We start from the raw sequence: 16,664 nt of genomic DNA on the forward strand, positions 1-16,664 counted from the left end.
TGGACCACAAACCTGAGGAATTTTCGGTGCCCCTTTAGGATGGGAATATGGAAGTAGGCATCCTCCAAGTCCAACGACGACAGGAAGTCTCCTTCCTCCAGCTGCCCCAGGACGGGCTGGAGGGTGACCATCCGGAACTTCTGCGCCTTGATGAACTTGTTCTAGGATGGGGCGCCATCCTCCCGTCTTCTTCTTCACGAGGAAGTATCTCGAGTAAACTCCGGAGCCCCGGAGCCTCTTTGGGACGAGTTCGATGGCGCCCTTCCTGAGCATCGCCTTTACCTCCAGGAGAAGCTGAGGGACGTGAAGCTCTTTCCTGGCCACGGGGGGGACGCGCGGGCACCTTCTTTGAAACAACGGTCGGTGGAGATGGACTCCCACACGCTGACGAAGCTCGCCAGCCGTCCTCCCACCGGGGTGCTTCGGTGGGGGCCCGACCCCACGGCCGGTTCAATCCTGTTTCGACGAGGCTTTGCCGCCTTGACCTCCTTGGCGACGACGGCGGGGTCCGCCAGACTTGCCTCGTCCTCTGTAGGCCTCCTGAGACGACGAGCGGGCCGCTTGACGGTAGGTGGAGAAACCGCCGCCGGAACCTTTGGAGGCGCCCTTGCCTCCGCTGCTCCGAAAGGGCGTCCGTCATTGCTGCAGAACCCCAAGGGCCCGGGCCGTCTCAGTGTCCGCTTTAATGGCCTGAAGGGAACGTCCACTGTTTTCCCAAACAGGTTGTTCCCATCGAACGGCATGTCCAGGACTCTGGTCTGTACGTTTTGACGGAAGTCCATAGCCTTGAGCCATCCACGCCGCCTAAGGCACACGCCGTTGCCCAACTGGCGAAACCCAGTGTCGGCGATGTCCGTCGCAATAGTGATGGCGTGGTCCGACGCCACCTCACCTTCCTGTAGGATCTCCAGGGCATCCGCCCTCTTGTCGTCCGGTAGGAAGTCCAGCAGGGGAGCCAGTTTATACCATAGCTCCCTGTCGTAGCGGGCCACGATAGCCAAGGCGTTGGCCGCTTTAATCGTCGTCGCTGCAGACGAGATGACCCTGCGTCCCATAGCGTCCAATTTCTTTCCCTCGCCGTCCGGTGGGGAAGTCGATGTGGAGGCCGCACCCCCCCCCGCTTTCTTCCTGGCCGCCGCGGAGACGACGGAGTCCGGGGTAGGCTGCGCCCGGAGGCACAGGGGGGCCGCGTCCGGGACCCGGTACTTCTTCTCGTACCGGTCTCTTCTAGCTGGCGTCGTGGAAGGGTTCTTGAGGAGGGCGAGGCCCTCATCCCAAATGTCGTCCAGTAGAGGCACCGCGAGGACCGTCTTCCTCTTGGCCTCGCGCCGTTGATAAAGGAATCCTTCCTTTTTCTTCTCCTCAGGGCAGAGTTGGAAAAGCTCGGATGCCCTGGCGATCATGGAGTGGAACGATCCAATCTCGTCGGGCGGAGAAGCCCTGGTGGGAGGTGACGACGGTAGATCCTCGTCGTATACCTCGTCGTCCGTACCCGTCGCTGCCGTGTCAGTCCCCGTATCATCCCCTCGGGTGGACGGGGAGGAGGGCTGGACGGGGCGCGACGGCTGAAAAGGAGGTGGAGGGTGAATCCTTCTTTTCTTGGGCGGGGGAACACCAGAAGGTCCCGGATCCCCCGACGGGAGAGGTTCCTCCGTCGGCAACGGTAGTCTCGTCCTTATCTCTGAACATAAGGACTGTATAGCCAACAAAATGGCCGCCAAGTTGTCTTGCGGCGCTGGCAGAGGGGAATCCGACGGGCGATCAGGGGCCCCGTCGGCACCCTCGACGATGTCGTCGTCACCTGCGTCGGGATCCATCCCGACGGGCCGGTCTTCTTCCACGCCAAGGCCGTGGCTTAAGACCTCAATCAGCTCCTCCTCTGAGGTTGAGGCCGAATCTACGACGACGCCCTGCCCCCCCTTTTTCTTCCCCGCCGGGGATTTCACGGGGGTCCTATCGATGGGCACAAAAGAGGACTCCCTCCGAGGTGGCAGGGAGACTCTGAGCCCCGAGGTCGCCACCACTGGTGTAGCCTCCACAGGCTGAGCCAGGGCCGCCGCGACACGATCGATAGAGGGCTTGGCCGGATGGATTAAGGCCTTCACCACCTTAGGTGCGCTCACCGCCTTATCCTTGAGGGGGGGGACACTGCCTCGCTCCCCCTCCGATGGGGCCTTCGAGCTCGACCGGGGCCTCTCCAGGAGCTTCGCCGGGTGCTCGCCCTTCTTCTTACCCGACCCAGAGCGTTGGCTCGTGGCTGAAGGTGCCGGGGAGGGTGCGCCCTGCCTGGCGCCCGTAGAGCCCGACCGTTCGGCGCTCCCGGTGCCAGCGGACTCGCGGTGCTTGACCTTGTGTTGGACCCCCGTCGCCGGGTCGTCCTCAAAGGTCTTAGAAGACCGCTCGGATTTCTTCCTCTTCTTCTCGCCCGACGGGCTCTTCCCTTCCAGCCAGTTGGCGAGACGTTGATGGCGGTCCTTCATGGTCCGCTCCGACATATTGCCGCAAAACGCACAGTCCTTCTCCACGTGCGTCTTGTCCTCATGTAAGCAGTAGAGACAAAAGGAGTGTTCGTCCTCCTTAAAGACGTTCTGCAGCTGGCATCCAGGGCAGATCCTGAACAGCTTTCCGGGCGTCGAGCTTCCCTTCTCCTGGGCCATGTCCGGGCCTGAGAAACTTCTGGAGTCCTCCAAAAGCGTAGCTCGACGAAATCTTCACCCTTGAGGGGCGCAGACGAATCCGACACGGGTCCCCGTTGATCGGATGGAGAGTCGGTGGAGCTTGAGGCTCTTTTGACCGAAAAAACGAAGTTTTTGAGAAAAAACGTGAAAAAATAGCACTAACGCTCGAGAGCAATAGCACGAGGATCCCAACACATGAACGTGCGGTAAAAATCTGAAGATGGCTGCCAGAGGCGGTGCTTAGGTAGAGGGCAGTCATTGGCTGTGGTCAGTATGACGCAGAGACCAGTGATTGGTTACTACTACGAAAGACAGATCAGAAACGAAACTGATACTGGTTTTTTCTTTACCGAGGATTCCCAGCCTGACGACGGGGAATATTCATGAGCATGTGAATCCATGCCAGACCCCATGCTGGAGAATGGTGATTTTCATTTCTGAAAATACATTTTGCTGCCATGCACTAACCATAGGAGATATTTAAAAGATGTTGGTGTTGGGGGAACCACATACTTTACTAAATATTTAAGAAATCAATGGCCGAATTTGCAACAAACGATCCGATAGCAAAGCGAGTAGAGAGCTCGCTTTGACATCTGTGCAGAGCCAGCTGACGCAGTTTCGAATCCTGGTAGGGCCAAACTCAGGCTTTCATACATCCGAGGTCGATAAACGACGTGGGTAATAATAAGCAGCGCTCTGATGCCTGAGGGTTCGAAGCGCTATATAAAAAAAATATATATCTGTACTGCTTTGTGCCCTACTTGCTTTAAATATGAAGCCAATTCATCCAGCAGATTATGCTCTACTCCTGTTCAATGAGTGCACTTTTTCGCCTAGAGGAGAAACAATCCATTACAAGAAAAACACATCTTTTATTTAACACTTTATAATTTTAAAATCATTGCACAAATTTACTCCAAAGTTTGATGGGGCCTAGGACAGAAAGCGTCTTTGGAAAATTTCATACAGATATGCCAAACGATTTAAAAGTTGTAAGCAATAGAATGTTTGCTGGGTCTTAGGTTGCACATTAACTATAAGGCGACGACTGACACCCTATAATATGTATATATGTCCTGCGTGTCCCTAGCATCGGAAGGGCACCATCTGTCCCCTAGCCCTAGTGAACTCCAATACAAATTGTAAAAACGGACTGGCAACAGGGTTCATTGCTACCGCAGGAAGGATAAGTGTTAACATTGCACCGACATCTGTGACCATCAGATTGTATGCTGTTTCACATTTCTGAGTTTTAAAGCCCCGCCATACTTGGCCTTTTTTGAGTCCAGAGGCAGGCAAACAAACGTAGAATGACAAAAATACCATTCTACAGGGTGAAGTGATATTTTGAATTACTCCATATACATCAGAAAATGAAAGCTATATCTTATCTTCCAAGTTTCCTCACGCAAATAACAAAACGTGTCTGTCTTCGTTGTTTACCTCTGCCCTTGATGATCAATGTGCAGCTTAGATGCACCATGCCTGCCCCTTCTTACAGAAATGAGTGGCTGTACCACCAAGCATTCAGCGTGTTCATTAGTAATGTGTTTTTCAAAAAAACGTTGTATTACTTGCCCTCTTCAGAAGTATCTGACCTACTAAAAACAAGGATCAATCCATAAACGGCTCTCAAATGTGTTAAATTGGGCCATGGTGAGTATTGATTTTCAATCGCACCAGCCTACATCAATTCAGGAGAATCCTCCAACTTCTTCTGTGCATCCTATTAATCCCAATGACTGCCGAGGTGTCCTTCGGCGCTGCAAATTTAGCAACATGACCCGACAGCAAAGCAGCAAATAAAAGTGATGCACGCAGTCCAAATCCAGGGGACAAAACCAGCTGTGAGACCCCTACTTGATGATTCATGCTACTCTGTCTCATTTGCTCTATAGTTTTCACTAAATCATTGCTAAGTGACTCAAGTCTATATTTTAAAGGGACAGTACATTTTCGGACGATTTGTTTCAGAACACTGTGGAGAGTTTTTATGCTGACACAATTTCAAAGTATTTTTTTTTCCTAATAAGGATTTTACAATACGATTTTGGTGCACCAAGAATTCTTTCATCCAATCCCAAGATGCACCTTTTTTAAAAACATTTTAACAATATTTTTTTACCAATATGCAGCAATGTTATGAACCATTAAGTCAATTTCTTGTTACGGTACTAAATATGTCTTGCTGGGAGATTTCTGCCATTGCACCTTTCATGCACCATCTACTATATCATCCTTCCTCTTTCTCGACTATTCACACTCTCCATTTTTTAAATCTCTGTATTATTCACTCGCACCATTTTTTATTCACTCCACTTTTTTCCTATGCATTCTTATCAATCTGTTTTCCACTCACTCCATCTCTTATTCGGTCCACATCACACATGGAACAAGTTACTTACCTGTAACTGTTGTTCTCCAGCACGGGTCTGGCATGGATTCACATGCTCATGAATATTCCCCGTTGTCAGGCTGGGAATCCTCGGTAAAGAAAAAATCATTATCAGTTTCGTTTCTGATCTGTCTTTCTTAGTAGTAACCAATCACTGATCTCTGGGTCATACTGCCCACAGCCAATGAGTGTCCTCTCCCTAAGTCCCTCCCTTGGCAGCCATCCTCAGATTTGGTAGCACGTAAAGTGGCAGTATGACCAAGTGAAGAGCCGGAGCGGGGTAGGAGGGAGGCTTCGCATGTGAATCCATGCCAGACCCATACTGGAGAACAACAGTTACAGGTAAGTAACTTGTTCCTTCTTCAGCATGGGGTCTGGCATGGATTCACATGCTCATAAATATAAGAATACATAGCAGTACACACATGCACAACCACGGGAGGTGGAAAAAAGGCTCAACATTAAGCATTACATAAACTGAACATTAAGCAACTCTTACCTCCCCACCAGGCCCACCTTCAGGCGAACAGGTTGCGCAGCACTGCTTGGCCGACTCTGGACTCCTCCCTGGAATCCCGGTTGATGCAGTAGAATCTCGTGAAGGTGTGCGTCGACCTCCACGTAGCAGCCCTGCAGATGTCCAGCAGGGGCACACCAGACGAGAACGCCGTAGTAGCAGCGATCGCTCTGGTCGAATGGGATCTCGGACGGCCGGGCAACGGTCGGTTTGCCAACCGGTGACAGTGCATGATGCAGCCAGAGAGCCATCTGGAAATGGAAGCCTTCGAGAGAGCCTTCCCCTGCTTCACAGGTCCAAAGTTCACAAACAGCTGTGATGTCTTCTGAAAACTCTTTGTTCGGTCCGTGTAGAACTTAAGCGCTCTAGCTACATCCAGCGAGTGCAAAGTCCTCTCGGCCGGCGACGAAGGCGACGGGAAGAAAACTGGCAACACCAAGGGCTCGTTAAGATGGAAGTGCGACGGCACCTTGGGCATGAATGAGGGGTGCGTCCTCAGCACCACCCTTGTATCGTGAAAAGTCAAGTATGGGGGCTTGCAGGATAGGGCCTGAATCTCTCCCACGCATCGTGCGGAGGTGATGGCCACCAGGAACGCGGTCTTCCACGACAGGAACTTCAAAGGAGCCGAATGCAAAGGCTCGAATGGCAGCCCCATGAGCCTGGTCAGCACCACGTTGAGCTCCCACGCCGGGGCTGGAGCCTTCACCGGCGGGAATGATCGGAACAGTCCTTTCATAAATTCCTTCACCAGTCGATGAGACCACAAAGACGGCCGTCCTGTAGTTCTGGTGTATTGGGATATCACCGCCAGATGTATCTTGATGGAAGCGTGAGCTAGTCCAGCCTTGGCCAGCAACAGTAGGTATGGTAGCAATTGAGGTGCCGTAATCCATAGAGGGTTGATCTTCTGTGCATGGCACCAGACAGAGAACCCCTTCCACTTATGTCCGTAGCACTTAAGAGTTGAGGACGCCATGGCTTTTGCAAGAACCTCTCTGCCGTCAGCCGGGATATCATACCCTCCAAACTCTAGTACTGCAGGAGCCAGGCCTGCAAGTTCAGCGACTCTGGGTCATGATGAAGGATGGCGCCTCCTTCTCTGGAAAGAAGATCCGCGTCCGTCGGCAGTTTGACCGGTGGGGACGCTAACAAGTCCAGAAGGTCCCGGAACCAGAACTGCCTCGGCCACGCCAGTGCGACGAGGATCATCTTGCACCGGGACCTCTTGAGCTGGTTGATGAGTCGGAGCAGCAACGGAGGGAATGCATATAGGAACAGGCCGTCCCAGGGGAACGAGAAGGCATCGCCCATGCTCCTCGGCTGGGGAAACCTGCTGGAGAACCTCTGGCATTTGGAGTTTGTTGCCGTCGCGAACAGGTCGATCTGGGGTTTGCCCCATCGCTGAAAGAGTCGATCCACTTGATCCTGGTGTAGTTCCCACTCGTGGCACGAGCGCAGCTCTCTGCTGAGAGCATCGGCGATGGTGTTTTTTATCCCTGCCAGATGAAACGGCACAAGAAACATCCCTTGGGCAATGGCCCAATGCCACAGATCCTGGGCTTCCTTGGATAGGGCAGGGGATCTGGTTCCGCCCTGCTTCCGAATGTAGAACATCGTGGTGGTGTTGTCGGTGAAGAGCTTTTCTATCCGAGGGTTGATCCCTCTGACTAAGGCAGGATTGGAAAGGGAAGGAGTTATTCTTCTCTTTATAGAAGCCAGGAGCAGAATAGACTGACTAACAGGGGCTTTTTCTTTAATAACTTTCTCTACAAAGTCTGTGTCTGGAAGAGTCTCCCCTGTGTCTATTTCAAAATGCGCTGCTGCCCTGCGCAATAGTGCATTAAGTGAAGGTTGGTCATCTATGGGAGAGGTGTTTCCAATAGTTGAATCCTTGGGAGGAGAAGGGTGAAAGACATCAGGGTCTGAGTGCACTAATGGGGATTGCCAAGGCTGCGAGCTAGCTGTATCTTCTTCGAAAGCTCCTGCACTAATGTAAGGATCTTCTTCAAACCCCTCTTCCTCATGTTCTTCCTCTCCACCCAAACACTCATCTTCCTGGAGGTATTGCTCCTCTTCCGTGAGGTCATATACGTCTGTAGAAGGGGGAAACAGCCTAGGAATTTTGACCCTAGTGTCATCCTGGGGCCATTCTCTTAGTCTTTTGGGTGGGTTTTGGTTTCCCAAAAACCTTTCCATTTTCTCCATACAAGAATGGAGTCTTTCAAGGGTCTCATGGGGGACCCCTGAATAGTCTAGAGGGGGGAAATCAGTGTTTTCACCTTCAAAACGCTTAGAACGCTCCCACAACATCGAAGAAAGGTTTCCGTCGCCATCTGAAAAGCCCTCCGGTAGTTCCGAAGTGCCCTTAGATGAAAGGGGCAGTTCCTGGCTACTCTTATGCTTTTTCGGCATTTTTATAGCTTTTTGTGCGGTATTCGACGTTTGTTTCGTCGTCCGCTTACGTGTGTCTTCGGAAACAATTCTCGCCAGGCTCTCGACAACGAGTTTGTCAGTAGAGGACTCTGGTGTCGACGTTGCCTGCGTTACGCGTTGTTCCTCGACGGCCACTCTATGGAGCGTTACGTCGGATGATTTTGGGGTAGCGCCCGTGTTTGATGAAAGCCCAATCGCTGGTCGCGACTGTGTTTGCGGGTGGGGCTTGAGACCCTTACGGTCTGAGGTAGACGCCGGAGTGCCCTGCGTCCCCTTCGGCGCTGATGGATCCTTCGTCTTCGACGAAGAAGAGCTGTGGGTTGTGTGCTTAGGCCTATGGGGTCTGTGTGCGTCCTTGTCGCCGGGGTGTTCATCCCCATGAGCAGGGCGTGAGCCGAGCCCGTCGGGGCCGGGGACGGACGTCGAGGAGCGCGAGTGCTCCTTCTGGGGGTTAATGACTTCCGTAACGGACGTGGAGTTATCACCCTCCTCGTCACTTTCTGTAACAGCGGCGGCGGGTGAGGAAACTGACTTCGACATAGCGTAGTCCGCCCACCTCTTAACTTTGCGTTCTTTAAGAGTTCTTGGTTTCAAGAGCTTACAGGCTGCACAGCTGTCCTCCTTATGATCGAGGGGCAAGCAACGATTACAGAGCTTGTGTTTGTCCTTCCAAGTGTATTTGCCCCTACAGCGTGGGTAAAACTTAAAAGGTGTCCTCTCCATAGCTGAGGCAATAATAACTGGTGATAACAACCCCAAGGGAAAGATAGGGGAGAAAGAAAGACATTCTCAAAGAGAAGATAAAAGTTGGAACCCCCACTCTCCCTACTGTATGTTGGCCGGTGAGGCCAGGCCACGTGTTCGGCAGCGCCGAAGGATCTCCTCCGTCTCTTCCCTCCGTCGAAAACTTGCTCGGCGGGGAAACAGCTTCACAGCTAACGTCGAGGGGAGGGATCTTTAACAATATAATAAGTATAATTAAGGACCGAGGTCCGATAGTAAGTATTTGCAATGTCTCTCTAGGAGCTCCGCGTAAGGCGACCAGAAGCTGGGCGGAAAAAAACAATCTGAGGGACCTCGAACGTGAGGGATTATGGGTACAACGCACGTCACTATAGGGATAGTGTTACAGACACGCCTTGTCGACGTCCCCTTTTCGACTACGAAAAACAAAATGCAATACTCCGCAGTGACCACTGGATGTCGGACCTATGCACAGCATGTGATTCTAAGCAGATTAACAAACATCAGAAATTGCATTACAAAGCACCAATAAATAAATAATAGATCAATGTAGCTTGTAGCTAATGAACATCTGCAGTTTATACAAGGTCTATAATATACAAAGTGGGAGATGGTGGGAAGGAGACAAGCTAGAATAATTAGCGTTAAGGCACATACCATCTATTAAAGCAAGTTACATTTTCTTGTTTCTGCTCTTTTGTCAGTAGCTGTGCAGGGGCGCACCCAGACATTTTTCATAGGGGTTGACTGATGAGGTCACTTCGGGCGGCATACAAATTTGCATTCATAAGAGGCAAGCAGGCCGGTGGGGGGCAGAGGGGGCAGTGTTTTTAAAAGGGTGGCCATGGAACCCTCTTGGTGGCGCCTCTACAGCTGTGGAGTCGAGGAAGTATAACACTAGAAGATGTACGCGAATGGCACAGAATATCATGGTAGATTGTGATATATTGTACTAAGGGCGAAAAATAGCTTAGTTACCGTCTCCGTGGAAAAACGGTGAAATGGAAACAAGTTCTTCTCGTAACAGAAGCCCTAGGCTTACTTGAGAATAGCATTCCATAGTGAAATTGGCAGAGGAATATGGCATGAAATGAGTATAAATAATCCATGATGTAACGCTCAGTTCACTTAAATAGTACACTCGATTTCGAGCAGACTGACACCAAAAAACAACAGTAAGGAATAGTCATCATTTTATCTAAATTTAAATAACTTCATTCAGCATAAAACATAAGTTTATTAATAATAGACAATTCACATATTTCCCTATATAAAAATAGCTTTTGCATATACAAAAAACCTCTGCATCAAGCAATTTTATGCAATTGAGTAATAAATAAAAAGTGCAATTTTATGTTGATGATGCATTAAAAAGCCACTGATTATTCCTCAAATGAAAATAAAATTGAAATAAACAATGAATCCAGCTCAATCTGTGCTTATTTAACATTAAGGAAAATAAAGTTAAGCAGGGCCAACGAATTGCTCAACGCGTTTAAGTGCAAGACCATTATCAGGAGAGAAGGATTATCTATAAATGATGTATGTACAATATTACTAAAAGACAATGGCCTCATTCCACGTTTGGGAGTATTCAGCAGTAAATCTGGTTGTATGGAGGTGTTAGTCCCCAATTAAGTACTCCATGGGGATGTCAGCGGAATTCCTGCTGGCTGTAATTTTGTCGGCAGTAATTCTGCCGATTTTGCCATATTTTGGCGGTAAGGCGACAGAATTACCTGCAGCATTTTGGAGGTTTTTCCTCTGCCGCACCACTGAAGTTGTAGTATGGTGGTGCGGCAATGCAGCAGTAATCCAGTGGTACTGCTGTTTTTTCCTGCATCGCCATACTTTATTTTGAGGCACAATGCCCTAAGAATTCCATACAAAAGAGGAGCAAGAAAATAAATGCAATTCACAATTGTGATAATAATGTAACATAATGAAACTAGCCAACCGGGACACGAGGCTATCAAGCAAACCAGTTACAGCAAATTATCACTTACCTTTTGAACAATATGTAAGTAAAAATAAGCATCCATTAAATGAATACTATCATTACTCTGAGAAATGAGAACCAATAAAGTATCCTAAGGACTGTTACCAGTATGAACGCGGAAGCTGCATAATCATGCAAGCACATAAGGAGAGCCACAATCCAGAATCTGCGGTCCATGATGGAAAAAAACACCACTGCTAATAATGCGAAATCCCAAGAGAGGCATGAAAGATAACCAAGTACAAAAAAGATATTCTCTGGCTGAGTAACTGCCCTTCCCCACAAAAAAAGTGAAGCAAGTTACCAAGCACAATGAACATAAGAGACATGCTGACGCTGACTGAAGATGAGTGACTGGGCAGAATAAAATGCATTGCAGTACAAACAAACAAATGGTTTTAAAAGTGTACTCACAAAAGTAACCACAATTAGATGTCAATGTTAACCATGATCCAACAATGAAAACAAATAGTGCTAGAAAAGAAAAGAACGCCAAAAGAAGAAAATATAGACATGAAGCAAACACTATTTGAACTGCAAAGCCAGGGAGGGTGCAAAGAAAATATCTACAAAAGTTACTCAAACTGGTTAGGAAAGAAATAAGGAGAAAGTAGAAAATTCAAATAAACAAGTATAACAAATAAATATGAAAAATGCAAGCAAAGACTGTATTAAAGGGAAAAAACAAAAGAATAACTAGTGTGTGAAAGGAAGAAAGATGACGGGCAGGGGAACTGGGGTAATGGTAGAGAGCTTGGTAGAGGCAGGATTGAGGTTGTGGGTAGAAGGGGAGAAAGTGAGAAACACAAAATATCCTGTGAGAATAACAATATCAAGCATACAAAGACATCAGTAAAACCAAAGCCTAAAAAACCTTACTAAAGCATCATGACACGTCATGTAATATAAAACAACATAAGCAGTTAAAGGAAGCACTTGCACCTGTGTGTCCTCAAGTTAAGAAGTGCCTGCACAACAGTGATTTATTAGAGTTCGAAATGAGAATAATCGAGCTGTGACCTGCATTCCCCAAAAGCCTGCTTGCTGAATACGTTTCGATTATTTCCAATTCAATTTACAACCCTTATGAATTCTAGGATGTATTGCTGATCAATAAACACAACTCTCCTCAAGATAAATCAATGGCTCAATGCACAGAGTACTGCTACCCCATAAAGAAGCATGACGCACCAGTCCAACTGAGCTTAAACTGCTCAAAGATCTTTCCTTCTCTGAAACCAGAGTCAGTACAAACCTCCCCCTCGGGATCCCCATTTTAGACGAAAAAAAGACCGCGCAGAGCTGAAATGGTTACATGATAACGAGCACCGTAATGGGTGTTAACTTAGGTTAATGGCAGTATGAGTGCACATTTAATCACAGCAATTTCAGCCGCAGATTAATGCGTGAACCTATTTACAATTAGTAGTAGTTTATGGGTGTGTGCTGGTGCTTTCCCATACTATTTCTATTATTTCAAGATTTTCACGGTTTGAGGTTTCTGAAAGACAGAAAGGCTTGTAAAACCAACTAAAAAGAATGTTACAATGTGGTACAATTTAGGAACATCATTAACTAAAACACACCCGTTTATGCAACTTTCAGTGTTACTTTGGTATAATCATAGAAAGAATTATATTATTATGCATTAATAGATTTTTCCTCATGGGATGCAGACAAAGACACTGTTCGCCATCCTGTAGCATAACCGCTTTCATTTTGATCCAGCAGCAAGCAAAACGGGATGCTGCTCCCATGGTAACTTCCCATCTAAAACAAACGTATAGCAACACAATCAAAATAGTAAAGAAACAATGGCGCCGAGCATGCTGCCTCAGCATGATTTAAACATGCGAACAAAGTGAGGCTAGCTTCTTGAAGAATATTCCAAATAATTTTTTTTTTTTAAACTTTTATTTTTGGCGGCAGAGGTATACATTAGGCACACACATCAATCCAACAGGTGAGCAGTACAGGCGTATTACAAATTGGTACAAAAGTCACACAAATCACAGTGGTCTCAACAAATCAACTGAGCTTCACATGGGAGAAATGAAAAGATGAGTTCAAGGTACAGGAGTAGTCTTCGATGGAGTAGGGGACGAGCCCGACCCGGGCGCACTATCACTTTGACTGTTGAGGTACGCATTAAATTCAACCCAGATGTTTTTGGGGCGTGAATGGCCCGGGAGCATGGTCAGATATTCCTCTTCGCAGTTTCGTGACCAGGTGAGCAAACGCAGCCAAGTCTGGAAGACCTGAGGAGAGGAACTCCTCCAACCCTGGAGTACACATTTCTTGGCTACCATAAAGCCTATGTTCAAAAACTTAGCCAAGCTCCCGGTGCAGACCCCCCTCCCACACCCCAAACACCGTGTAAGTTATTGCAGCAAGTGTTTCTAGGATGCGCTTCCAGAATTCTGACAATCTATCGCAGGACCAAAACATATGTAAATGGTCAGATTTTTCCGCCCCGCAGCGTGGGCAAGAGTGCACAGTGGCACGGGTGAACCTCGAGGTGCGATGTGGAATATAGTATAGCCTGTTTAAAAGCTTGTATAGCATGGCACGATACCGAAAGTTTAGGGAGACTCTTTGAGTGTGAAGACACATTCCCTCCCAAATCTCATCAGAAATCTCCAGACCCAATTCGTCTGCCCATTCATCACGTGCCCTAAGAGCCAGATTCGGGGTAGTGTCCTGCAGGATCTTATATAGGGAGGATACGACGGCGCCGGCGCCACCAGAATTAGCGATGTATGCAATTGACGGAGCATCCGGGGGCTCGTCTGGGAATGAGGGCCACATGGCTCGAAACGCGGCCCGGAGTCTATAGTATTGAAGAGTTTTTACCGCGGAACCAGTGTGCCCCGGTTTCCACGTCCGGGGCTCAATAAATCTGCCCTCAGGGTAAAAGTCAGATAGAGCCTGATATCCCAATGAACTCCAGTGTCGAACCAAGGCAGTATCATGTGTGGGTCCAGCCCGGGGAAGGACCATGCAGGAAGCCATTTGTAATATGGAGAGCACTCAGGCGTCGGATAGAGCAGACGCGTCCAGGCACGGAGGGTCACATTGATTGGATCAATAGGAGAGTCGGGTGTGTAATGTTGGTGCAGAATGAGGGACATTGTGTTGACACCAGCGGCTGCTAGACGCTCCAACTTGACATGCGGGCGCACTGGAGAACCTGGGTACCAATGAGTGGCGTGTTGGGCTTGGGCCGCAGTCCAATAGAGGGTCAGATTAGGAGCCGTGAGACCCCCTCGTTTGTATGGGAGTGCCATGTCAGTCCACTTCTTGCGAACCGCACCGGAGTGCCATAAGAACTGTGCACAGAGCGAGTGTAGTTTGGTGAAGTAGGCCTTCCCGGGCCATACGGGTATGTTGGCGAAAACGTAAAGGAGCTTGGGGAGTAGAATCATTTTAATGAGGGAGAGTCGACCAGCTATGGATAACGGGAGAGCGCACCATCACAACAGCTTAGACTCAACAGTTTGTGCTACTGCCGAGTAATTGTCGGCCAGTAAAGCATATTCCAAATCATTTTAACCAAAGAATGAGTCATCTCTTACAAACTATGGCCTATGTGCCATACACCGCACTACATCAACATCATTATTATTATTACAATAAATGCCTTATCCTGTTTGGCCATTATTAATCTTCAAAAAACTATTTAGGGTCTGCATTATATCGGGTGTAACACTCAGCTCTTAAAAACTGTGGATGCATAACCATCATCATTCCCACACTAAGGACCTGATTCACAGAGGCATTTTAGAATGGTGGAAGCCCATTTGAAAAGGCTCGGTGAATCAGGCCCTAAAAGGAGTGGCAGCCTATTTTCAAGGTATAGGTATACACTAGCAGATTCAAAATATGTAAGGCAGAAAGTCTCTGGTTATTAATGGTAAGCCGGAAACAGTTGTTTCCACATTCATATTACAAGTGATAACCCATGTTCCAAACAAACCATTCCGATGCAATATTGATACTTGTAAAACACTTAAAGCAAAGAGGTAACATAAACAACAAGTTACTTTTCAAAGACAATGAATAACTTCTCTTTTTACGAAATTTCCGGCTGATATTTTACACTTCTGACTCGCGTTATTTTCTGAATTTACAATAGCTTACTAATTTTACTAAAGCATTATCCAGTGTTCCTAAGGTTTTGGGCTAGTTTTGCAGGTATGTTTTAGTTTGGACAAATAACTAATTTCATATACCGACAACAAGAAATAATTTAGCAATCTATACTTCACGGAAAACTAACAAAATCATCCCTAAAAACATTGCTCATGATAAAATCACTGCATGAGAGAGGGTGTTTCCTACCTCAGCAGCTTGGGTTTCTTGATGGAGCAGCGTAAGACCGGTCAGATCTTCCAGGAAGGAATGCGAGGAATTGAAGACTTGAGCCAGGAACTGAAATCCCTCCTGCTCATACTGGTCAAGAACCTGCAAGTACAGCATTACAAGTAGGCACGTAAGATGTGTATTTATGGAAATTTGTATTTTGCTATTTGTTGATTGTCAATTTAATTGTCTAAATGTTTAAGTCCTCTACCATCGGATTTCTCTCGTCTTACTCCACAGTCATAAAACCTGTACCACACCATGCTATTCGGTAAACAAGTGATGCTAATAACTCATCCAATCGCGAAACATTAGAACTTATTGGATTCAGCAGGGGAAAAAATAATCCAAGTGTTAAAAGCGCTGATAAAGGACTATGTGCGTAGAGTGTCAGCACTTGTTGGTATTCTCAGCAAAGAGGTCAATGATTGATTGGGCACACATCCTAATCTGCGATTTAACTCGCAGGTAGAATGCACACTGCTAGGATAAGAAGACCTAACAGCACGTCTCAGCATAGCCAACACTGAACATGTGAAAGTAACAGCATTTTTGGTAGAGCGGTTTTATTTCAATGGACAGTACCAGTAACTCACAGCAACACCCCTATATTCGTAATGGGCATTTATCACACTTGTCAGAAGAGACCAGCAGCTCTTGCAGACAGTGCAAGGATTCTTATTGAAATGATTGAGAAGGTGCTCGCTATTGGCCATCTCTCTCTCTCTCTCTCTCTCTCTCTCTCTCTCTCTTTCTCATCTTCCCTGAGTGGTCCCTTCCCTAACCCAGCCTTCCCTGGGGTGGGGGAACAAGCACGTCAGTCCAGTAGGGCTCTGGCGTAAGTGCAGAGAGATTACACCGGTCATGGAGCTTAAGTTTATAGTGCAGTAATGCTGAATATAATGCAGCGGCCCGGAGGCAAGTGCAAGAGACTGGAGGGGGAGCCTGGGACCTGTAAGGCTCTGGAGGTGAACCAGGCGGCAAAAAACAGAGAAGGTTAGGGAGAAGGAGGAAGGAGGGTGGAGAGGAGAGAAAAAAAGACAGAGGTTAGCAGGGGGGAGGGAGAGAGAAGGAGGAAGAGAAGAGGAAGGTCTTGAGGAGTTTCCGGAATTTAAGGTGCTCGTGCTCAAGACGGAGAGAGGCAGGGAGGCACCTGCAGAGGATAAAGATCTCCCCCCAAATCTCTGTTTGGGAAAACGTCTCATCCACAGAGAGTTGGAGCAGGACGAGCGGAGGACTCTGGAGAGAGAGTATTTAGGAAGAGAGCATTGTAGATAGTGTGGACCACGGCCATAGAAGGCCCTGTGAATTATACAGAGGGTCTTGAACTTGATCCTTGCAGCCACAGAGAGCCAGTGGAGGGATTTCAGCACCGGGAAAATTCGGTCCCTGGGCTTGAGGTCAAGGATAAGCCTTGCAGTTCTGTTCTGGATGAGTTGTAGAGGACAAAGAGTAGAAGAAGGAAGATTAAGAAAGAGACTGTTGCAGTAGTCCAGTCTAGAGAGGATCAGGACTTTCGAGATGGTGAGC

At 47.9% G+C, this 16,664-nt stretch overlaps 1 protein-coding gene across 5 annotated transcripts in view; it reads right to left on the bottom strand.

Moving 5' to 3' along the window:
- The window catches only part of ATG7 (autophagy related 7), a 2,414,869-nt gene that overhangs the window by 367,165 nt on the left and 2,031,040 nt on the right, over positions 1–16,664 (bottom strand). For all 5 annotated transcript variants that reach the window (XM_069643921.1, XM_069643925.1, XM_069643922.1 and 2 more), the window contains one exon: positions 15,114–15,236. In XM_069643921.1, coding sequence (XP_069500022.1) covers positions 15,114–15,236 — 123 coding nt within the window. The remainder of the gene's footprint in view (positions 1–15,113; positions 15,237–16,664) is intronic.

Source organism: Ambystoma mexicanum, chromosome 2p, assembly GCF_040938575.1.
Source record: "Ambystoma mexicanum isolate Mex_15411 chromosome 2p, UKY_AmexF1_1, whole genome shotgun sequence".
NCBI lineage: Eukaryota > Metazoa > Chordata > Amphibia > Caudata > Ambystomatidae > Ambystoma > Ambystoma mexicanum.